Source organism: Primulina eburnea, unplaced genomic scaffold (assembly GCF_022965805.1).
Source record: "Primulina eburnea isolate SZY01 unplaced genomic scaffold, ASM2296580v1 ctg884_ERROPOS889272+, whole genome shotgun sequence".
In the NCBI taxonomy this organism is placed as follows: domain Eukaryota; kingdom Viridiplantae; phylum Streptophyta; class Magnoliopsida; order Lamiales; family Gesneriaceae; genus Primulina; species Primulina eburnea.
Window position 1 is genome coordinate 512,757 of NW_027331648.1, and position 26,475 is coordinate 539,231.

Sequence of the window (26,475 nt, forward strand, 5' to 3'; positions counted from 1 at the left end):
GGATATTCGAAAAAACAGTAAAGACAAACCAGAAGGATTGACAATTAAACTAGATGATGCTTTATGGGCGTACATGACTACATACAAGACACCTATTGGGATGTCACCTTATAGGTTGGTCTTTGGGAAAGCTTGCCATCTACCTTTGGAACTGGAGCACAAAGCATTGGGCTGTGAAAAAGCTAAATTTTGATATGGGAGCATCTGGCGAACAACGACTGCTGCAGCTGAATGAAATGGAGGAATTCAGGAATGATGCATACAAAAATGCTAAGATTTACAAAGAAAAGACCAAGAAATGGCATGACAAGCATATTCTCCGATGAGATTTCGAACCAGGGCAACAAGTGTTACTATTCAATTCTTGACTGAGGTTGTTTCCTGGAAAGTTAAAATCACGATGGTCTGGACCATTCACAGTGGAAACAGTGTATCCACATTGTGCAATTGCGTTGAAGTGCAACAATGGTCAGCCATTTAAAGTAAATGGTCAGAGGGTCAATCATTACTTTGGAAGTGAAGTGCGACACATGGACAACATCCCACTTGGAAAACAAAAGTAGACAGGAGAAAGTCAGGCTGACACGTTAAATCAATCGCTATGTGGGAGGCAACTCACATTTATTTATTTTTGCATTTGTTTTGTTTTTATTATTTTATATCAATTCCTTAATTTATTAATTTAATTTTCTCTATTCAAGTATTAATTTGAATTGTTTTATTTTGCAGGTATTTAAAAAAAATTCGAAAAGCTTATGGACAGTGTGCATTGCGCATATGCACGATTTATTTTCGCGCACATGCTCGATACAGGCAGAAGGCTAGGTGTATATGCGCCACTCAGGGTGCGCATATGCGCGAGTTGACTTGGCGGTACACTCGGAAGACAGAAGGAGTCGCGCATATGCGCCACTCATGCACGCGCATATGCGCGAAAGGCCAAGATGCGAGGCAGAGACATTCGCGCATATGCACCACAAAGGATGCGCATATGCGCCATTTGACGACAAAGTTGACAGTAGCCTCGGCGCATATGCACCGCTTTAAGACGAGCATATACGAGCGACCTGTTATAAGAAAAAAAAAGGGAATTCGCGAAACCCACTTCAGAATTTACACAGCAACCCACCCTCCCTCTCAGAAAGCCTCAAAGCCGCCTCCCTCGGCCGGAACACCAAACGCTGCCGCCGCCACGCCCTAAAAGTTGCACTCCGAAGCTTCAATCACCGCCACAATTTCTGACACACACTAATTTTTGACCGTTTTCTCGTGCAAGTAAGGTGTTATTTGTTCTACTCTTCAGAATAGTTGGAATTTGTGCTCGATCTATTTGGGGAGTGTTTGATATCATCAATTTGTTACTTCTCGTTGTTCTAAAGTAGTTTGTGACTGAGTTTGCACGTTCTATTGCTAATCGGATTAGTTGGTGGGTGAGATTATATCTGCTATACATGTTGGGGTGCGATTATCGGATTTTGGCTCTTCAGTTGTTGAATTAAGTGTGTGTTTTGCCTCATTAATTGATATGGCGCCAAAAAAGAAATCAAAGAAGGGTGTTTCGTTCTCCGCAAGTTTTGATACGCACCGATTTTGGAATGAGGAAGCCCAGCAAATTTATGAGAGCTCGATGACTCGGTCCATCATCACGGAGAGGGGATTTAATTTATCGATTCCACGTGGTGTGATTGTGAATGAACTGGAACAAAGACAATGGGTTGAATTTTCTCACCCTCCTCTAGATGCTGTGATCTCAGTTGTGCGGGAATTCTATGCTAATATGTGGATACGCCATGATGAGTCGAAAGTATTGGTGAGAGGTAAATTGTTATCGTTTGGCTCTCAAATGATAAACATGATCTATCAGATGCCTAGCCTCGACCAAGACGAGTACAATGAGTTTCTGGAAGAGGGGGTTAATTATTCAGAGGTCATTCGGACATTATGCCAGGCAGGTGCTGCATGAAAAATGAGCTCGAATGGTCCAATTTCTCTAAAGAAATTCGATATGGGCCCCAATGCAATTTCGTGGACATCATTCGTATTGGCTCGAGTTCTCCCATCCTCGCACTACCATGATGTAACCAAAGACAAAGTTGCAATTGTCTTTTCTATTTTGATGGGCAAGTCTGTTGACTTGGGGAAAATAATTTATGGATCGATTATGCGAGCCGGCACAGGGTTAGCCACGTTCGCCCTTCCATGCCCTCATATTGTTACCGAGTTATGCAAACAGGCCGGCGTGTCATGGTCGCCTGATGAGCAAGTGCTTAAGCCGAAGGCCCCCATTGTTGCCTTCTTTGGAGCTGCCTCTTATATTCCCCACGAGCATCCAGATGAAGATGAGCTCCCACAGCCACAGCTTCCACCGCCACCACCACCTAAGACAGCCAGACAGCGCATGGGAGACCGATTTTGTAGACTTGAGACAGAGATGGAGGACCAGAGGAGGTTACTGGTTGAGCAGCGTCAGGTGCTGGATTCGCTTCAGCACCGCACCGACCATTTCATGGGATATATGATGTATTTCACTGCCGTGCTTGCTCAGCGGTTTCCACTTATAGGTCTAGAGGATCCAAAGTTTCCCCAGCCACCGGTTTGGCCACCACAGTACCCTGGAGCCCTTTACCAACCCCCACCCCAGAACATGGATGAGGATGACTACGATGGTGACGGCGAGCACAGACGCTCGTCGTGGGAGTTATGATTGTTCCGTTCTTTCATGTTTATACATTGAGGACAATGCATACTTTAAGTTTGGGGGGTGATTTAATTTTGATGTTTATTTTTTTTAAAAAAAGAAAAAAAATTAAATTTAGTCTTTATGTCCATTTTTAGTCTTTAAATATATTTTTTTGTTTAGAGTTTCGGAATTAAGGTAATAACCAAACAATGATGAGAGTTGACCCGAAACACATGTTGTTCCATGATTACGAATCGAAATGCATGCTATCTTTACTTAACCGTTTACACAATAATTCACGATTGCTATGATTGTTGATACATCCGATGTCAAGAGAGTGTTCATGTAATTTGTGATTTGGAATGTATGAATGGACTCGAAAACCTGCATGTTGATTACTTGTTGTTGAGTTACATGTTCACTAACACAAAAATGATTCAGACAGTCTTTGAATTATGTTGGGCCTGTTTTTCCTTGAATAATTTGTCAATTGTTAGCCATTTGAGCCTAAATGAGAATGAGATGTGTGATTTTTTCTGTTTGAATACCCAAAAACATGATCTATCTGTGTTTGTTGATTGGTAAATTGAAAGTAGTCTAGAACTTGGTTTGGCACTCTTCGAGGCGAGATACGTGTATTGTGTAACTTAGAGATGATTTAGGCGATTTTTGGAACGTTTGAGCCTTTCAAGCCTACCCATAACATCATATTATACCCTAGTGTCCCATGTTTGAGTTTAATGACAATCGAATGGAGTGTGCCAAGGCATACAAAAGCCCCCATTCGTATCAATTCTAAATCCCTACGTCAACTACCAACTTTTGATCATATACACTAGTACCTACCGAAAATTGAGAGAAAACGAACATGTGTATCGCTACAAAAGTTCTTCTCCCTTGTGCGCATATAAGAATATCACCGAAAAAAGAGGAAAAAGATGAAAAGAAAGAAATGAATTTCTATATATAAAAAAAGAAGATGTTGAGAAAAGGGAGAAGGAAAAAGTTGAATAAAGAATAAAATAGTATGACGTGTTGATGTGAAAAAGAGGACAAAATGGTGAATATGTGGTGGCAAGGCAAGTGGAAGTGAAACAATAGGAAGAAGGATAAGCATGTTGAAAAATAAATTGGTTTGTTTATCTCACTTTTGATTCCCTATCTTCATTTGTAGCCATTAGCCGTAGCCTAACGTTGTAAGTTTAAAAGACCTATTAACCGAGTCACACGTACCCAATATACTAGTGGAGAAGAGTTGCCAAAGTTAAGCCTATGGACACTTGAAAAATGCAATCGATAGACATAGAATTTGATTGTGTACATGTGTGCATCTCATGATATTAGACTTTGTTTGGTTAATTATTATCTCCATATTTCCATTTTGTTTAGCCAAATGTTACCCTATAAGTCCTATTGATTTGTGAAGGTAAATGTGTGCCTCAATGGATTTGCTAATTGCCTGTGTGTCGAGGAGTTCAGAATTTTTTGAGATAAAAAGTTATGAACTTATTTTGGCATTTGGTTTGGGTAAAAGAGAATAGCAAACACACACGCACGTGAACCGTGAGTAATGTGGCATGTGTTTGATTTAATATGATGGGGACTGTAATCTCTGAGGCTAATGGTTATCCTTTTATTCCACAATTCTTGTTCGTTCAGTTACTTTCTTTAGGATGTGTTGAGTCTAGTCTAGTTAATGTTTTCTTTTATTTTATTTTGTTCGGGACTAGCAAAAGTTCAAGTTTTGGGAGATTTGATAAGTGCATTTTGTGCACTTATATTATCCTTATAATTCATATAGATTGTTAGTTTTCTTGGGCAGAATTATGTGTTTTTTGTTATTTTGGTGTGATTGCAGGAAGCTAGGCAAGGCTGCGACATAGGCGTGAAAAGGAACGAAAGTGGCGCTTTGAAGAAAATGGTGAATAATGGACAAGCTTTTGTGGCAGGAAGACCCGCGCATATGCGCGAGTCATAGGCGCGCAAGATAAGAAGATACAATGAAAACCAGAGAAGGGTGGCACATGGAAGGAATGATGGATGAACAAACAGAGGACTCCGCGCATGTGCATGAAGCAAGGGCGCGCATGTGTGCGCGCCGAATAGTAGACTGCCAAGCAAGAGAGAAAGATGCACGTATATGCGCCGTTCAAGGTCGTGCATATGCACGCGGCGTGACTTTCAGAATCAAATAGGTCTCGATGTGGGCTTTGGGAAAGGGTTCTAATTTGGAGAGAGCCGACACAGTAGAGGAAAAGAAAGGAGCGAAAAAGTCAGAGCACACGGACGACGGAACGCGAAGAACGGATATAGAAGATGCTGCTGGACACGGAGACACACTTTCATCTCTCCTCAACACGTTTCTAATTCGGTTATTTAATTTTACATTTTTAATGAATACAAAGAGGTTTTGTATTAATTTAGATTCGAGTATGAACTAATTTATTTTCTAGAGATTAACGTAGTCTTGGTCGAACTTATGTTATTGACGTCTTGAATTTGCATTGAATTAATTCATTGTGTTTATTTGTGATTTCTTGTCTTTAATACTTTTGGATTACTGGTCATAATTCGATTGATCAAATAATTAAGATCTAATGCTCGACAGAGGGGATTGAGATTAGGACAGGGGAAATTACATCGTCAGATATTTATAACGTGCAAAAGACGTATAACTCTGGTGAATCCATAAAAAAAACATTGTTTGCATTTATTACGTGTTACGTGATTTTGAATAACATATTAAAATCAGTAATAGGTAGTACATTTCTATTTATCACTTGAAAAAGGGAATAGAAAAATTGCCAGTTCTTGGTTAGTAAACATGATACAATTTAATAATATGTTAGTCAATCTTAATTTAGCATAGGGAAAACCAGACGAAATCATATCTCTAGATTTATTTACTCATTGAATTTCTACTGCCTGCTAGAATAACAGGATTTGTTATGTTCTTTGAATTGATTATAAACCATCGCTTTGATTTTTCTAAATAAAGTTGAACTATGTCAATTACGGTACTTAATATACAGTTTTAAATAATCACTCATCGTGAGATCGATATCTGTACTCATACCAGTACTAAACTTGACACCGTATACTTGCGGTAGTGAAAATACGCAACACTACCTTTCGAGTATAGAAGAACAAACCATTTTATTGTTTATTTGATCTTAACTAGATCAGTTGTGCTAAGTTCAGTCGAAAAACTGTGAGATATTTAGTAAACTCAGAGTTTCAGTTTTGGTAGTGTTAAGTCCAAACTGAAGTGGGTCCGTACAAGTTTTGTGTCGATCAAAGTCTTTTAGTGCATATCCTATCCTTGTGATAGAAGGGGTGACGTAGGAGTTATTTCAATCTCTGAACTTCCATAAATCTTTGTGTGTTATTACTTCAGTTATTTATTCTACCTTTCAGTCAGTTTATTTCCGCAACTGTTATCAGTTAAACTGTTTGTCATTGACTGACAAGATTCCTAGATTCAGTTTGTCACAAAACTGACACTTCATTAGAAAATATTATAAAATCGTGAGTGTTTATTCAACCCCCCCTTTCTAAACATATTTCAACCAATCAACCGATCCTATACTGCTTTAAACTCAGGGATGACCGCATGAACCAAAATTCAAGCCAGATGTTGCCCCGAATATTGTCCAACACTTTCCGCAACACCTCGACCCATAGACCTACAATAAGAAAAATTTGGGTATCTAAGGTAAACTCACTGTAATGTTGTCTATACTTCCTTAAAAACTAACACTGCAGGTTATTGGTACTTTGATAGTGGAAGCTCACGCCATATGACAGGATCACGAGAATATCTCACTGATTATGTTGATCAAAAAGGTGGTAGAGTAACATATGGAGGGGGAGCTAAAGGAAAGATCGTGGGAAAGGGAACATTGAATGTTGAAGGACTACCAAAGCTCCACAATGTGCTCCATGTTGAAGGAATAAATTCGTATTTGATAAGCATAAGACAATTGTGTGATGATAATTTGCATGTCAAGTTTAATAAACATACATGTGAAGTTTTCGATGAAACTAACATGCGCATTATGACATATACAAGGTTTTCGGATAACTGCTATCATGTAAGGTCCAAAATTAAGAAGCCGTAATCCAACTGCATGCAAATCTAGGAAATATGAAAAATGGCTAATTAATGGATTTTAATTACTAATTGATTATGTGACATACATGCTTAGATGTTGAATAGGATTTTATTGTCATTATGCATAAAACTGTATTTTTAAGGAATATTCAGTTTCGATCGAGGAACGGAGACCGATGACTGGAAAATGTAAAATGTTTTTTTCATTAAATAATTGTTTTTGATTATTTAAAACATGATGGTTGATTTTTCATATTTTTGAAAATAAAGAGTTTTGGAGGTGATTTTATACGTCGGGACGTAATTTTATCTATGTTGGTTTTTCAACAAAAATACGAACTTTTTAGTAACCCGGCTATTAAATTCACAAACTTATTTTATTGAAACCTTTTTTTATAATTTAATTAAATCCTAATTAAGACTAATGGGCCTAATTTGTTGGCTTAATAGGCCTAAGCCTAGTTAGTAATTTAATTAGTATTTAATATGTTAATCACCTAAACCCTACACCATTCTTTCACGCCACTTTTCAGAATTGGCACCCCAATATTTTGCAAACCTCACGGCACACACTCACAATTGAAGGAGAATTTTCGGTATTCAAGGGGTAGCTTCCTAGCCATCGTCTCCTCGTCCCGTTCTTCGACGTCAACGTTTATTCGTGCGTTTAAAACGCAAAGACACGCCATATATCTACTTTTCTCATCTATCACATCACATTAACGTTTTTTTATGATTGTATGAAAAACATGGTGCTCTATTGTTATTTTCGGATTTATTCTTGTGCTTGATATAAACCATCAGTCTTATGCTATGATTCACGTTTTTTCAAATACTAAGGGGCTGCCATGATGTTAATAGATAACCAGTGTTGTTTTTTTTCTTTCTTTTTTACGTTAAAAGAGGTCCTAATCACCCACAACCTTGCTGCACCACAAGCACGCTGAAAGTCGGTTTCTGTCATGGGATTAGGGGCGATCGGGTTGCATGGTGTTGGGGGCTGGAGGGTCTTGGCTTGGGGCAAGGGCTTGGTCAGGGGGTGATTTAGTCTGGGAAGGGGTCCTAACCACGTAAGGGTCCCAGTATGAGTGCTGGGAAGGAGTCCTTGTTATCAAGGACTCCAACTCGAGAACGTGGCATGCCCTACGCAGAATTGCGCAGGCACCTAGGGGTCGAGGGGTTTGGTCCAAGGCTCAGGGGCTAGGCTAGGGTGAGTCTTAAGGGTCCTAGGAAGGTGTGTGAGGGGTTGGATCAGGGGCTAGGCTCGCTGGTAGAGGCATGGACGCGAAATCGTAGAATCCTATCACTATAGGAGTTCTCTGCCAGCTTTTGCTTGGGGTTGGGGACTTTGGGTTGTTGACTTGGCTGGGTTCTAAGTGATCTAAGGGTTCAGTAGGGTACTCTAATGGGTTGGTCAGAGTTTGGTTCAACATGGTTCAAGGGCGGTTCAAGAAAATCGAAAGATGACTCGGGGTCGAATGTTATACGTCACAATAGGGTTTTCCAAACTAAAATAAATCAAAACACAGCTCACGGGGGTCGAGTCGTGGTTCACGAGGGCTAAAATAATATAAAAAGTCTAAGTTTAAATTCTAGGAATTTTATATTAAAGTTCGGGATTTTTCGGGATTAAAACACCGTCAAAACGATTAATTAAAGATAAATTAAAAAGTTTAATATTTAAGCTAAATAAAATTATGGAAAAATTAATTTAGGCTTAAATAATTATTTGGGATATGTTAGAGTCAATGAAATTAAGAAAGAGTCAAAATCGAGGAATTTCACGTCTAGGGGTAAACCAGTCTTTTAACACATAAAATTAGTAAACACCATGACAGTGCTCTAAATGTTGTTTTTACAACATTATGATTATTTTAAAATTTTTATGAAATTTTCATGATTAAGTTATGATTTTTAAATGTCTATGGGATTTTTATGATTTAAGGAAGACATTTGAAAGACATGTTGCATGCTTGGTTTCAAAAACAAAATGTTATGTTATGCATGATTTTATAAAGTGATGCGAATGTAAAACGTTGAAGGAAGAGAAGTAATTGTGAATAATTCGATAATGATGGAGATATCGTGAGGGCGACGGTCCCGGTGGGATCCCGACGATCGTATTTTCATTATTACGAATATGAGGATATGAGGTTTGAGGTGAGAATGAGAATATCGTGAGGGGAGAAAGCCTTAGAGGGAGCCCAATTATGGGAAGAGGCCCCAGAGGGCTCCTCGGCGATCGTATTTCCGTTCGATAAGGATAGGCCAAGGCTCAGTTGACTGGTGAGAGTGTCGCTGATGTCCCCACCGCCCAGTACTGTGGTTACCTGTAGATGGATCCATCAAATTTTTGAGTTTTGATGAAAGTCACAATTAATGATCTGAATTCAACAAAAGAAAACAAAAAGAAAATGTTTATGATCATGTTAAAAGGTTTTATGTTATGTCATGTTGAGGAAAAAGGAAAAAGTTAAGGTTTATTTAAGCATGTCATGAAAATGTTATTTTTACGTAAAAGTATTTTCACTGTTGCATATAGTATTATAAGTATGATTTGTTATAAAGATTATGGTGTGTTGAATCTTTAGACTCACTAGGTGTGATGGATGCATGTGAATTTGAGAGAGGTCTTATGGATGATTTGACTGGACTGAGGGTGCACACAACCCGAGGACCAGCACATCCACTTTTTTCACATTTACGATTTATGATTCATGATTTATGTTAAAGATTTTAAGACTATTAATTTATACTTTTGAGAAATTTTTGAGAGGTTTAGTATGAGCTATACTTTTCAAATTTATTGTTTTTAGGTTTGGTAAAACATGCGACGATTTTATTTTTATGACTATTTCACTTGATTTTTAAAATACTAGTGGTTGATGTTTTATTTTAAGGGGCAAAATATTTTTATATTTTCATGTGGTATATGTATATGGCCGAAAATTGAGTGTTTTTTTAAAAAAAATTTAGTACTTTTTAAGCAATAAAAAAGGCACACGTTTCATATCAAATTGGTGAGAAACACACATGCAAACACGCACAAGTCTGTGAGCTAGACCTTTGGCACCAAAAACTCGGTTAGTGAACTTCAAAACTCTGAAGAAATTGTGTAAGTACGATGTTGTACGAGGCATGCCTAATCTATCATCAGGTACACCATATATTTGTGGAGACTGTCAAAAAGGTAAACAAACTCGTGTGTCACATCCCGCGTTGCCATCATCTGGGACAATACATTGTCTCGAGTTACTTCATGAATCTTATGGGTCCAATGGAAGTTGAAAGTTTCAAAGGTAAGAAATATTTCTTTGTGTGTGTAGATGACTTTTCACACTTTTCTTGGATAAGTTTTATTAGAGAAAAGTTAGACACTTTCGATGTCTTTAAAAAATTGATCACAAGGATTACAAACTTTCATAATTTGAAAGTGTGAAGGATAAGGACTGACAATTGAAATTGCAACCAAACAACCTATTTTTTGCATGGTTGGACGGGCCAGCTCAACGAGCTCGTCTCGTTTTGATGGGTCACTATGTTCAATCAAGTCAACTCGAAGTTGGTGATGTATTTTTCTATCACAAAGCTTGATATAATTTCATAGATACTCAAAAAATTGTCGGCTAGTCTGACGAGCCTGACCCATTTTGATGAATTTATGTTCAACCAAATTGGCTCGAAGTTGGTGAAATATCTATCACAAAACTCGCTATAATTTCGAAAGCACTCACGAAATTTTTGGCACAGCTAAAATAAGCAGATAAAAATATTTAATGTTGAATAAATTTTAGAAAGAGACTGGAAAAATGAGAACTTGTATAGCATATTTATAGACAAATTTTAGAAATATTCGTTAAAATTGCCATTATACATCCCATTAATTGATTATTCTGTTTTTTTTTTTTTTTAAAAATCTGAGAGTAATTTGTAAGTTAAAAAATTGAAATAAATATATAAAATAAAATACAAAATAATCGTCGGAGTGCGTGTGTTACACCATCTGTCTTCTTCCTTTTTGCTTTGAACTCAACGTCATGTATTGTGAGTCATATTCTACTTCTAAGAAAAATTGGGTTCACTAGACCTACTGTACCCAATAAAGTTTCAATTTTTCATTTTTAATTCCAAACACAATCAATAATACTACAATATAATATGTATAGTTTTTTGTAAAAATTTCCTTAATAGTACAATATAATATGAGCCGGGTCTTGTGTAACCAACAATCGGTTTGCTTCGTAATATGAGACATATAATATGAAAATAAATAATATTTTTTAATAATAAAATATATAAAAATGATAATTAATATAATGTTTGATTTGATTGATTAATTTGATTAAATTTGAGATAATGTGATATTACTGTTTTATCTTTTTGAAAATATTAATAAAATATTTATAATATTATTTATTAAGGGTAATATTGTAATTGCAATTCAATGATTTGATTGATTGAGATAAATTATTGATGATTTGATTGATGTAAGATAAATGATTAGTAAACCGATAAATAATATGATGCATCAAACATGATATTAGATTGAATAAAAATATGAATAAATAATATAGCGAACCAAACGTTAGTGAATTTGAGACTTATATGTCTTATCAAGTGCCAAATTATATTAGTGAATTTGACACTTATATCTCTTATAAGTACAAAAATTATAATGTGAATATAAAAGACCCAAAATAATTCTATTTTACAAAATAAAGTCATTAAATAAGGATTATTTTATATTAAAAACATCTTATGATATAAGGAATCATCGGTCGACAGAAATATATAATTCACAACACAAACATGAGCCGTAATTAAATTTTTTTAATCGATATGTGTGTGTGTGTAATGCACATTGGACAAGATTAGGTCTTCTTTTCTTTTCTTTTTTTTCTTCAAAAAACTAATTTTTATTTTAAAAAATTTGGAACCCTAACTGATTTAAGTATACATAATAGAGATGTCAATGGGGCGGGTTTGGGGCGGGTTTGGCTAAACCCAAGACCCTCCCCATGAAAAAAACTTTGACCCATTACCCGCCCCACCTCGGTTAAATATTCTTCGGACCCACTCCACCTCAAATAAGAAACGGGGTCGGGTAGACCCGTGAGACCCGAATTTTTTTAAAATAAAAAAGTAATATTTCTTCTCACATGACTAAATTATGAAACAGACAAGCCTCTAAATACAACATTGTGGAAAATTAATTCATGTTTTCGACCACATTTAATAATAACAAAAAAAGTATTTTCACGACATAAAAAATTATATAAAAAAAGAGTTACTAACTCTCCAAAAAAATCTTGACATCCCCAAAAATAAGTCATAACATAATTTATACTGATCAATATAAAATCAGTGAGTAGGCAATATTTAAGTCTATTAAGATGAATACCAACTATTCTTCCACTATTGTTAAAAGGATATTCAAATGCAACAATTGACATAAGAATAGCTAAGATCGTTATGGTTGAGGTGAGCTACTAAAAAATGAAAATTAATAAAACTAAACCTTAAAATATTTATATCTACATATATGGGGCGGGTATTATAGAACCCATGACCCGCCCCATATCCGGACGGATCTGAAAAATTGGACCCGAGACCCACCCCATGACCCATTTAGTATGTCCAAACCCACCCCATACACGCGGGTCCATTGCGGGTCTGGATAAAACTCGGACCCATTGACATCCCTAATACATAACATGATATTTATAATATTTAAAACGAGTCCATTTTGTTGACCAAATATTTATCGATTTAATAAAAATTGTAGATAATAATAATGATATAATAACAATTTTTTATGTTAGATCGTATATTTCAATCATTTGAGCAATAAATGATCCAAAAAAATTCACAAAATCGAAATCGTGATATTTGCTCTCATATCAATTATGATATTATTGAGAAATATTTATCATTTTATCAAAAATTACAACTATTTTCGATTTTTTTTAATGGAAGAAATAGTTATAGATGACCAACACCTTCCATATTTTCTCACAATTAAACCCAGGGACGGTATACCGTATCGATAAATACTGTGGGGACCCGGACGCTAATCAAGTTCTTAATCATCATTGGGACTAATTAATCAATTATAAACAGGGTCTAAATTTTTTTTTTTTTTTTAATGCGGAACGTAGTGAAATAAAACTAATATACAACTCAGTATATAAAAGTACAAGTCCTGTACTACAAACATACATTCAACTAAGGTTTAAACAACTAATGTCAAGTGTCCAACCCTATCTACAATCCAAGTCCGGAGCCTCCACTCTAATCACGATCTCTCCTCATCTCCTGGACCCTGATCCTGTCCCACCTGTTGTCAAGTACACATACAGACAAGACAACAGCCGGATAACTCCGGTGAGAATAAATCCCAGTATAAATCAACGAAACATGCAATCATATAAACAAATATAAAGCATGTAATCAGGTAACAGAATATGTAACAAATCTGAAACATAATCAATATCATGCTGTCGACAATACTCGTAGATCTACAATTCAGACTAGACTCAATCCTAGTCTAGGGATCTCAGTTTCCAGATGTGGTATTCCTATATCGAATTCCGTAAAGGATGGAACCATAATCTCTATTACTCGATATAACCAGTGCCCTGGTATTCCTATATCGAATTCCGTAATAGAAGAATTCCACTACCCTTTACTCGATATACCCAAATATGGTGTTCCTATATCGAATTCCGTAATAGATTCCATTACTCGATATAACCAAACATCCAGTGTCCTGACCTAACCGTCAAGGACTGTAGCTCTATCGCTAGCATCCTATCTTGTGACATCGTGCAATGTGCCGTGGCGATACCACCACTATCCGGCACTTCTGTCACAAGATAACTCGTCTAATACCTGTCATCTAAAATCAAGAGAACAAGTATATCATCAATTCAATGCAAATATTATTGCAATAAAGTAAAGTATGTGATTTAGGGAAACTCAAGTCCAAACCGACTCAAGTCCATCTCCCAATACCACATTGACTTATACCTTTCTTTCGTCGGTGTCTGGCTCAGTCGAAGTCCTCAACTCACAGCCTGTCTGATACTGACAATACCAACAATCTCATGTCAATATACCGTTCAACTCAATATCAATATGATGAATCTTGATTTAATTCAAAATCAACGGCATAATGGTACAATTTCAATATCCCCGTCAATACCATATCACCAGATAACAGTTACAATCCATAACTCATATCTAATATAATCTATAATCAATCCATAATCCAAATCTGTCCGGTATCAACTGATTATAATCAGAAAATCATAACAATTCCATAATCAGTCTGTTTCTTAATCTGACTTCGATTCTACGATGTCTAATATGTCAAGAACATCATATATGATTTCCATTCAATTCTGACGATATCATAATTCTAAAACATGTCAAAACGTAGTAAAACTTACGTCCAGTTGTAGCCTACGTCGCTAGGAACTCAATACCGAAGTCGGATTCAAATTCGGACGGACGGATTGAAAGATAAAGGCGTAAGGATTTCCAACAAAGTTTCTCCAACTTTTCTCGATTTCCCTACTGAATTTTCGAAGGAAGGAATGCTTATATATATCCGTGCATGCATAAGGCGAAGTGGCTCATTTTCCGCAAGACACGCAACACCGCGGGTGCGGTCGTTGCTGCACCGCGGGTGCGGTCCTGCACCGCGGGTGCGGTCTCGTAAGCACCGCGGGTGCGGTCACCCCACGGCAATCCTATCCATTTTTCATCATCTACACCGCGGGTGCTGTGTCGTAGGGACCGCGGGTGCGGTCTTGGTTCGCACCAAAAATCCCTACTTTCATTTTAAATACTCTTTTCGGTATCCCGATTGGTCCATTCATAATCACATGACATTATAAATCAATCAACGTCAATTACAGTGATTAATTTCCGGGCATTACATTCCTCCCCCCCTAAGATACGATTTCGTCCTCGAAATCACGAGCATTTCATTCGTATCAATAAGGAGTATATACAAACACTGTATAAGAAATTTACATTAATGAAACAATGCTGGGAATTCTTGTCTCATATCAGATTCAGTCTCCCAAGTGGCTTCTTCAACGCCATGACGAGTCCATTGAACTTTTACCAGGGGAATCATTTTCGTTCTGAGCTGTTTTTCTTTACGATCAATAATCCTGATCGGTTTCTCGACATAACTCAATGTCTCATCCAGCTCGGTCTCATCTGGTTGAATCACGTGTGAATCATCAGGGAGATATTTCCGCAGCATCGATACATGAAAAACATCATGTATTCCAGATAATGAAGGCGGCAATGCTAGTCGATAGGCACGATCTCCTATCTTTTCAAGAATCTCATATAGACCTACATATCTTGGAGACAATTTCCCTTTCTTGCCAAATCTGACAACACCTCTGAAAGGAGAAATCTTCAGGAATACTCGGTCTCCAGTCTCAAATACCAACGGTCGTCATCGAAGGTTGGCATATTTGGCTTGTCTGTCCTGAGCTGCATTCATTTTATTTTGAATCAATTTAACTTTCTCGGTCATATCTCTGATCATATCCGGTCCAGTCTCAGGAACTTCAGAGATATTATCCCAATATAATGGGGATCTGCACTTCTTTCTGTACAACGCTTCAAATGGTGCCATCTCAATACTCGTTTGATAACTATTGTTGTACGAAAATTCACAAAGTGGCAATGCTTCTTGCCAATTAGTGCTAAAATCCAGCACTATAGCTCTCAACATATCTTCCAATGTCTGGATCGTACGCTCTGACTGTCCGTCAGTTTGTGGATGATATGCGGTACTCAAATGCAATTTCGTACCAAGAGCTTGCTGCAAACTCTGCCAGAAGTGCGAAGTGAATCGAGGATCACGGTCTGAAACAATCGACTTCGGCACTCCATGCAATCTAATCACTTCTCGGACATAGATATCGGCCATCTGATCATATCTATACGTCATCTTGTATGGAATAAAACATGCAGATTTGGTCAATCGATCAATCACGACCCAAATCGCATCACAACCTCGGGAGGATCTCGGCAAGTGTGTCACAAAATCCATGGAAATGTGATCCCATTTCCATTCAGGAATGGACAAACTCTGTAACAATCCTCCTGGTTTCTTTCTTTCAGCCTTCACCTGTTGGCAATTCAGACACTTGGCTACAAATTCAGTCACATCAGATTTCATTTGTTTCCACCAATACTGTGTCTTTAAATCATTATACATTTTCCTGCCACCAGGATGAATGCTAAAACGACTGTTGTGCGCTTCTGTCAATATCCGCTGTCTCAAATCTGAAACATTTGGCACAACAAGACGATTATTCACATACAAGACATTGTCACGAACCTGATATTCCGATTGATGTCCAGATCTAACCATCGCAATCGAATTCTGTACGTTCTGATCAATTTTCTGCGCCTCTTTGATTCTCAATATCAATTCTGGTTCAGCTCGAATTGCATATAATCTTAGAGGCTGACAATCTGTCTCAAAAGCTAATCCAGACAAAACAGCAGTCTTCTATCAAATTCGAGACACCTATCATCGATAAGGATAGTGCACATACCTTTCGACTCAGCGCATCTGCTGCTGCATTGGATTTCCCTGGATAATATTTGATTTCACAATCAAAGTCTTTAAGTAAATCCAGCCATCTCCGCTGTCTCATATTCAGCTCTGATTGCGAAAACAGATATTTCAAGCTTTTGTGATCAGAATATATCTCAAATTTTTCACCGTACAGATAATGCCGCCATATCTTCAATGCAAAGACTATGGCTGCCAATTCAAGATCATGAATTGGGTAACGAGTTTCATGGGGTTTCAACTGTCTTGAGGCATAAGCAATCACATGCCCTCGCTGCATCAAAACACAACCCAATCCTCGGTGAGATGCATCACAATAAACAACAAATCCACCAGTGCCTGAAGGAATCGTCAACACAGGCGCACTGGTCAGTCTCTTTTTCAACTCAAGAAAACTGGATTCACAGTCTTCTGTCCACACGAATGGAGCATTCTTCTGAGTTAACTGCGTAATCGGTTTGGCAATACTCGAGAAATCTTTAATAAATCGTCGATAATATCCTGCCAAACCCATAAAACTGCGAATTTCTGGTACAGATATAGGTCTCGGCCAACTCATCACGGCTTCAACCTTACTAGGATCAACTGATATACCGTCTCCCGATATAATGTGACCCAAAAATATTACCTGTTTCAGCCAAAACTCGCATTTCGACAATTTAGCATACAGTTTCTCTGCCCTCAAAATTCTCAACACAGTCCTCAGATGATTAGCATGCTCAATCATATTCTTTGAATAAATCAATATATCATCAATGAATATGATAACAAAATCATCCAAGTATTTCTGAAATACGCGGTTCATCAATCCCATAAATACCGCAGGTGCATTCGTCAAACCAAATGGCATGACAATAAATTCATAGTGTCCATACCTGGTTCTGAATGCTGTCTTTGAGATATCAGAATCCCTGACTCTCAGTTGATGGTATCCAGATCTCAAGTCGATCTTGGAATACACAGATGAACCTTGCAACTGATCAAACAGATCATCAATACGAGGCAATGGATATTTATTCTTTACCGTTGCCTTGTTCAGTTGCCGGTAGTCAATACAAAGTCTCATCGACCCATCCTTCTTTCTCACGAACAGTACTGGAGCACCCCAAGGAGATACACTAGGTCTAATGTAACCCTTGGCCAATAAATCCTCCAACTGTTCTTTCAACTCTTTCAACTCGATTGGTGCCATCCTGTAAGGAGCTCTCGAAATCGGAACTGTTCCTGGCATTAACTCAATGCCGAAGTCTATCTCTCGAATCGGAGGCAATCCAGGAATCTCATCTGGAAAGACATCAGCAAACTCACACACCACTGGCAAGTCCGCCAATGATGGGCTCGTCTTCAGTAAATCAACTGAATATACCAGGAATCCATCCGCTCCCTTCTGCAATAATCGAGTCATATTTATGGCAGATATCAAAGGAATTCTAGTTCTAGAACCCTTACCATAAAATTTCCACTCCTCAGCCATCTCAGGTCTGAATCGAACTATCTTGTGGAAACAATCGACTGTAGCTCGGTACTTGGTCAACATGTCGATGCCGACAATACAATCAAAATCAGATAAACCAAGAACAATACAGTCTAAATCAATCGTATGCCCGTCGTACTGCAGTATACACGATTTCACAGATTTCACCGATATCAAACCTGTTCCTAACGGAGACGTGACAGATACTACAGTAGCTAAGGACTCAACAGGCAATGCATGCATTAAAGCAAATCGCTCAGACATAAAAGTATGTGATGCACCAGTATCAATCAGTACATATGCAGGATAACCAGAAATAAAACAGTTACCTGCAACTACATCATCAGGTGCATCCTGTGCTTGCTCCTCAGTCAAAGCAAACAATCGGGCCTGCTGTCTAGGAGGCTGGCTCGCGGTCTGGCCCCCTCCTGGCCTCTGCTGTGACAGAGTAGACGGTACTGGCTGAAAGGAATGAACGGCAGATGGTCGTCTACCTGCCTGAGCTACTGATCCAGATGACTCAGCTGCCTGCGATCCCTGGGCACTCCTCTGGGGACACACTCGTGCAAAGTGTCCCTGCTGTCTACAGATACGACAGCTACCAACTACTCCTCGGCACTGATCTGTGGAATGCCTCCCTCCACAAGTACCACAGTACGGTCCTGCATAGCTCTGGCTCTGACCGGTCTGTCTAGAGCCACTCGAACTGGACGAAGTAGTCCCTGATTTCTTAAATTGCTTCCCTCTAGCCTTCAAGAAATCCTTCTTCCCGGTACTACTGCTGCTGCCTCCTTCAAATCGAGGAGGTGGTTGTTGCTGTCCCGGTGCTGGAAGCACAATTGAAGCCTCTCTCTGCCTCATCAAGCCTGCCTCGGCTCCCTTGGCTCTGTTCAGGGCATCGGTGAAGTTGTTTGGCCTTCCAGTATTCACCAAAGTAAAAATTTCAGGATTTAGGCCATTTATGAACTGATCTGCTACAGCCTCATCATGTTCAGCTACGTGGGGAGCAAATCGGAGCAATGTCGAAAACTTAGCCACATAATCCTCAATGTTCAACTGGCCTTGTTTCAGGTTTGCAAACTTGGCTCCCTTGTCCTTCCTATAAGAAACTGGAAAGAACCGTAGATAAAATTCAGACTTAAACACATTCCAGGTAATGGCCGTACCTCGTTGTTCCAATGCCCTTCTAGTCGTGATCCACCAGTGTTTAGCAACGTCATGCAACTGGTGTATTATCAGTTTCACCCTCTTTTCCTCAGTGTACTCCAAAGATTCAAACAGTGATTCAATGTCGTCCAACCAACTTTCACATTCCACGGAGTTCTCCGTTCCTTTCAAAGTCGGTGGATGAAATGACTGAAACCTTTTCAGCAATTTCTCCATTGCTGTAGGTGTCACATTCATGGGAGGATTCGAGGTACTCCCCTGTTCTGGCATTCTCCTCGGAGGCATATCTGAAATCAAAAGGATTAGCAATCCCAACCCAAAGTTCTATTTCAGTCCTCCTCCGATCATCTTACTGCTGATCCAGAATCGGCTCTGATTCGTTCTCAATAATACATGTTTTCAAATCAAATCAAATAAACAGATAAACATGCATTATAAAGCAGTAAATCATGCTAGCAATCAAAAGCAGGAAAGAAAACACATTCTACCCCGCTCACTAGCTCCTATCTCAATCTCAAGGATCTATCGCTCTGATACCACCTGTTGTGGGGACCCGGACGCTAATCAAGTTCTTAATCATCATTGGGACTAATTAATCAATTATAAACAGGGACTAAATTTTTTTTTTTTTAAATGCGGAACGTAGTAAAATCAAACTAATATACAACTCAGTATATAAAAGTACAAGTCCTGTACTACAAACATACATTCAACTAAGGTTTAAACAACTAATGTCAAGTGTCCAACCCTATCTACAATCCAAGTCCGGAGCCTCCACTCTAATCACGATCTCTCCTCATCTCCTGGACCCTGATCCTGTCCCACCTGTTGTCAAGTACACATACAGACAAGACAACAGCCGGATAACTCCGGTGAGAATAAATCCCAGTATAAATCAACGAAACATGCAATCATATAAACAAATATAAAGCATGTAATCAGGTAACAGAATATGTAACAAATCTGAAACATAATCAATATCATGCTGTCGACAATACTCGTAGATCTACAATTCAGACTAGACTCAATCCTAGTCTAGGGATCCCGGTTTCCAGATGTGGTATTCCTATATCGAATTCCGTAAAGGATGGAACCATAATCTCTATTACTCGATATAACCAGTGCCCTGGTATTCCTATATCGAATTCCGTAATAGAAGAATTCCACTACCCTTTACTCGATATACCCAAATATGGTGTTCCTATATCGAATTCCGTAATAGATTCCATTACTCGATATAACCAAACATCCAGTGTCCTGACCTAACCGTCAAGGACTGTAGCTTTATCGCTAGCATCCTATCTTGTGACATCGTGCAATGTGCCGTGGCGATACCACCACTATCCGGCACTTCTGTCACAAGATAACTCGTCTAATACCTGTCATCTAAAATCAAGAGAACAAGTATATCATCAATTCAATGCAAATATCAATGCAATAAAGTAAAGTATGTGATTTAGGGAAACTCAAGTCCAAACCGACTCAAGTCCATCTCCCAATACCACATTGACTTATACCTTTCTTTCGTCGGTGTCTGGCTCAGTCGAAGTCCTCAACTCACAGCCTGTCTGATACTGACAATACCAACAATCTCATGTCAATATACCGTTCAACTCAATATCAATCTGATGAATCTTGATTTAATTCAAAATCAACGGTATAACGGTACAATTTCAATATCCCTGTCAATACCATATCACCAGATAACAGTTACAATCCATAACTCATATCTAATATAATCTATAATCAATCCATAATTCAAATCTGTCCGGTATCAACTGATTATAATCAGAAAATCATAACAATTCCATAATCAGTCTGTTTCTTAATCTGACTTCGATTCTACGATGTCTAATATGTCAAGAACATCATATATGAATTCCATTCAATTCTGAAGATATCATAATTCTAAAACATGTCAAAACGTAGTAAAACTTACGTCCAGTTGTAGCCTACGTCGCTAGGAACTCAATACCGAAGTCGGATTCAAATTCGGACGGACGGATTGAAAGATAAAGGCGTAAGGATTTCCAACAAAGTTTCTCCAACTTTTCTCGATTTCCCTACTGAATTTTCGAAGGAAGGAATGCTTATATATATCCGTGCATGCATAAGGCGAAGTGGCTCATTTTCCGCAAGACACGCAACACCGCGGGTGCGGTCGTTGCTGCACCGCGGGTGCGGTCCTGCACCGCGGGTGCGGTCTCGTAAGCACCGCGGGTGCGGTCACCCCACGGCAATCCTATCCATTTTTCATCATCTACACCACGGGTGCTGTGTCGTAGGGACCGCGGGTGCGGTCTTGGTTCGCACCAAAAATCCCTACTTTCATTTTAAATACTCTTTTCGGTATCCCGATTGGTCTATTCATAATCACATGACATTATAAATCAATCAACGTCAATTACAGTGATTAATTTCCGGGCATTACAAATACATACTGTATATCGTATCAAAAAATTACAATATTAAAGTATTTACACCGATACCATTTTGAAAAATTGGTTTACCGCAATATATCGGTATAATCGGTATGTTTCGATACAGTATCTATATATATTGTTTTATATCGAAAAATATATTGTTTTTTTTTAAAAAAATGAACTTTATAATTTAAAAATATTATATATATTTTTAATTAATATATATTTTTTCGGTATATTCTGAAAATTTCAAATTTCACATTGTTACTTTACTGAATATTTCAATATCAATACTATACCGTACCAAAATTTCGGTAAATTCATATACCGAGAATTCGATATTTTTCGACCTCTAATTAAACCATTCACTAGAAATTGATATCTCGAAGTTCAAGATAGAAGGTGGATCTGAAATGTAACTTAGAATTTAAGAAGCCCATTTCATTGAGACTGCCAAACGAACTTTTATTAATTCCAAATATAATGTTTCAAATTTGGGAACTCCGAAACGTAAAAAACCACAAGGAGAAGCATTTTCTTACAAAATAAAAGCAACCCTTTTATTATTTAATCTCATCTTAGGTTTGTATACAATAAATTCATTTTTTCCCCTAAGTTCTTGATTTTGGTAAACTCATGCGATGCTCGCAATAAAAGTTTATTTATTTATTTATATTATTATGTTTAGCCGTAATCGAAAATGTCATTACATCACTAATATATTCTATTAACAAATCACTCAAAAATTTAATTTTTCACATTTAATGATTCGTTAACTAAATTGAGTTTATATCCCATCACCAGTTGCGGATATAATTAAAAGAATATCTTCCGAATCTATCATTCTGGCGTAGCCTAAACGTATTGGCGATATTCTTGGCAATTCTTGTTATGGAAAGTATATTAGGAGTCATGAATTGTGTTTCTTTTTGTTTTCGGATGATGTAATTTTAAATCGTGTTTGTAACATAGTATAAGAATATTTTTTAAAATAATGCTGAAAAATGATTTAAAATAGTGAGAGTATTATAATCCTACGAAATTCATTTTGCAACCATTTGGAGATAGCTGAGTTTGATTGAACACAGGTAAAAAGCGAAAAAAATCTTGTGCTACTTCCCATTGTTATAATTAAAAAAATATATATTTACGGATATCTGAGTCAATAAAATAAATGAAGTTGGTTTTTTCGATTAATAATTTCTTATACTAATATATCTACATATATGAAAGCCTGAATAAATTGTGATGAGCTTGTTTTTGTCGGTTGCAGGTCACCCAAAATACACGCGTTCCATATTCTCCCAAATACACGTGTTCTACGCTAGGTTCTCCACTAAGCAAAGAGGTTGTGCTATCAAGGAAATAATGCCTGTCTCAGAGTTGTGGTATTCGGTGCTCTCTTTCACTTCATTCTTTTTCCTATCTTCTTGCAACCCTTTCCTCCCAAATTCCTTTCGTTCCTTGTCTCGTACGTTGTTCACCTTCTTCTCAGTTACCGCCTGCCTTACGCCCATCTCTTTCTACCGTCCAGTGCGCGACTTAATCTCCTTTGCTACTCTCCTTCGCCTCGGAAAGCGGTATTTGGGTGTGTGTTTGCCTTGGACTTGCTCGAATATGGTTTTCTACTTGTGTTATTTTCCCTACCCGACGCGTTCTTTTTTTTTGAAATTTTGATTTTAGCGTTACGTAAATTCGAGATTCTGTGCTTATATGTTTTCCTCTGTTCTACTTACAGGTTTTTATGTTTAGGGTTTTGAAGCACCGGTTTCCATTTTGTTGGGGAGTGGAAGAGAGAAATAAGTGAGTTAATCCTACTGCTGTCTTTCTCCTAGAGCTACTTTGGTATATGATTTAGTTTGGCGTTCTGCTTGTGTTACTTCCCCTACCCGACGTGTGTTTCCCTTAAAAAATTTTGCACTTAGTGTTGCATATATTCGAGATTCTGTGCTTATATGTTTTCCTCTGTCTTGCTTACGGGTTTTTACGTTTATGTTTTTGAAGTACTGATCTCCCTTCTATTGGGGAGTGGGCGAGAAAAAATAAGTGAGTTGATCATGTTGTTGTCTTGTTCCTAAAATGATCCGACTTGGTAAATGATTTCGTTTCGAGATTATCTTTTCAATGACAGAAACACAATACAAGGGAATAGAAGGTTCTTTTTTTTTGTTTTTGTTTCGGCTTGTTATCTGATGCGAACGTGGACGTCCCAAGGAAAGCATGGGATCCTTTGCAGTTGCCGGAGGGACCAATCACGAGGGGTCGACTAAAGAGATTCAAGGAGGCGCTACAAGGAGTCATGAGTAAGCCTGAAGAGGTCGCGATGCATGGGAGTACGTTTGGAGGCCAACGGAAAGTCGTTCAAACATTGGTGTTGCTTACCGAGTCTGGACGGACCAGTACACGGACCTGCACACGGGGTCCGTGTCCTTCACAAGCTGGGGAGGGTTTTTACAGTGGCTCCACGGACCTGGAGACGGACCCAGGCACGGGGTCCGTGCCCTTTGAAGTTGGCGAATACAGTGCCTACACGGACCCGTACACGGAGGTGAGCACGGGGTCCGTGTCGCTTGATCCCGATTGAAGAGTTTTACAGTATGTACACGGACCCGTCTACGGACGTCTGCACGGGGTCCGTGTCCTCTGTTTTCTGCGCGGATTTGTTTCCTTTTCTAGAGTTTTATTATTTTGGGAGACTAGATTTTTGATATCTTTTGATATATTGACTATGTTGGACGAAAAATTACAGACAATACACATAATATTTTGAGTTTATCAAACTTTTGAGAATTTTCTCTTAACTTTTTCAAAGCCAAGCTTTGTCAAATCAAATCAAACTTATCAAAGTTTTTAACTTTGTGGCGTTTGTCGATCGTTGCTTGTGCTGATTGTCGTAGGCAAAGTTCTTCGAAGGTTCGTATAGTTTTCGATTGTTTATCCTCGTGTTTATTTGTTGCTAAACTCTTGCTAGTTTAGAGGTGAATATCACATATTACTTGATTCAAAAGATCGGGAAAAACACACGAATCTTAATATCGTAATTTAATAGAGGGTGCGATTTATTTTTAATCGTGTTTGCTATTTATTCGTATCAAGATTCATATCATTCTGATATTCACCTCTAAACTAGCAAGAGTTTAGCAACAAATAAACACGAGGATAAACAATCGAAAACTATACGAACCTTCGAAGAACTTTGCCTACGACAATCAGCACAAGCAACGATCGACAAACGCCACAAAGTTAAAAACTTTGATAAGTTTGATTTGATTTGACAAAGCTTGGCTTTGAAAAAGTTAAGAGAAAATTCTCAAAAGTTTGATAAACTCAAAATATTATGTGTATTGTCTGTAATTTTTCGTCCAACATAGTCAATATATCAAAAGATATCAAAAATCTAGTCTCCCAAAATAATAAAACTCTAGAAAAGGAAACAAATCCGCGCAGAAAACAGAGGACACGGACCCCGTGCAGACGTCCGTAGACGGGTCCGTGTACATACTGTAAAACTCTTCAATCGGGATCAAGCGACACGGACCCCGTGCTCACCTCCGTGTACGGGTCCGTGTAGGCACTGTATTCGCCAACTTCAAAGGGCACGGACCCCGTGCCTGGGTCCGTCTCCAGGTCCGTGGAGCCACTGTAAAAACCCTCCCCAGCTTGTGAAGGACACGGACCCCGTGTGCAGGTCCGTGTACTGGTCCGTCCAGACTCGGTAAGCAACACCAATGTTTGAACGACTTTCCGTTGGCCTCCAAACGTACTCCCATGCATCGCGACCTCTTCAGGCTTACTCATGACTCATTGTAGCGCCTCCTTGAATCTCTTTAGTCGACCCCTCGTGATTGGTCCCTCCGGCAACTGCAAAGGATCCCATGCTTTCCTTGGGACGTCCACGTTCGCATCATCCTCCCCTTCTTGAAAAGGATTTGTCCTCAAATCTTGCTCATCACCTACATCAAACAACGACAAATCACTAACATTAAATGTAGAACTTACGTTGTACTCACCTGGCAAGTCGAGTTTGTAGGCGTTGTCATTGATCCTCTCAAGTACTTGAAATGGTCCATCGCCCCTAGGTAATAGCTTTGAGCGTCGCTTCTCCGGAAACCTCTCCTTCCTCAAGTGTAACCACACCCAATCGCCCTTCTCGAATACCACCTTCTTTTTCCCCTTGTTAGCTTGCTTAGCATATTGCTCATTTCGCTTCTCAATATTGGCTTTTACCTTCTCATGCAAACTCCTAACGAATTCAGCCTTCTTTTTACCGTCTAAGTTTAACCTTTCACTCACAGGTAAAGACATCAAATCCAACGGAGTCAAAGGATTAAAACCGTATACAATTTCAAATGGTGAATAGCTAGTAGTAGAATGCACACAACGATTATAAGCAAATTCAACAAATGGCAAGCAATTTTCCCAATTCTTTAAGTTCTTCTTGAGAATAGCACGTAATAAAGTTCCTAACGTCCTATTAACTACCTCAGTTTGACCATCAGTCTGAGGATGACAGGTCGTAGAAAACAGTAATTTAGTGCCAAGTTTAGCCCACAGTGTTTTCCAGAAATAACTTAGGAATTTAACATCACGGTCCGACACAATGGTCCTAGTCATGCCATGTAGCCTAACAACTTCTCTAAAGAATAGGTCCGCAATATTAGATGCATCATCAGTCTTGTGACAAGCAATGAAGTGTGCCATTTTAGAAAACCTATCCACAACAACAAATATAGAGTCCCTCCCCTTCTTTGTCCTAGGTAATCCCAAAACAAAGTCCATAGATATATCAACCCAAGGTTCGCTAGGGACGGGAAGTGGTGTATATAATCCATGTGGTAGTGTCCTAGACTTAGCTTGTCTACAAGTTATGCACTTCTCACAAATACGCTCAACATCACGTTTCATGTGTGGCCAATAAAAATGTTCATGCAATGCACTTAAAGTTTTAGTCACCCCAAAGTGTCCCATTAGTCCACCCCCATGTGCCTCCCTAACAAGTAATTC

At 38.4% G+C, this 26,475-nt stretch overlaps 1 protein-coding gene across 1 annotated transcript in view; it reads left to right on the plus strand.

Moving 5' to 3' along the window:
* The first annotated feature begins 4,881 nt into the window (after window positions 1-4,881).
* LOC140822539 (uncharacterized) overlaps window positions 4,882-26,475 on the plus strand; it is a 33,908-nt gene continuing 12,314 nt past the window's right edge. Inside the window, exons 1-4 of the mRNA XM_073183312.1 lie at window positions 4,882-5,110; window positions 6,446-6,667; window positions 22,813-23,059; window positions 23,224-23,274. Of these exons, the coding sequence (XP_073039413.1) occupies window positions 4,882-5,110; window positions 6,446-6,667; window positions 22,813-23,059; window positions 23,224-23,274 (749 nt within the window). The remainder of the gene's footprint in view (window positions 5,111-6,445; window positions 6,668-22,812; window positions 23,060-23,223; window positions 23,275-26,475) is intronic.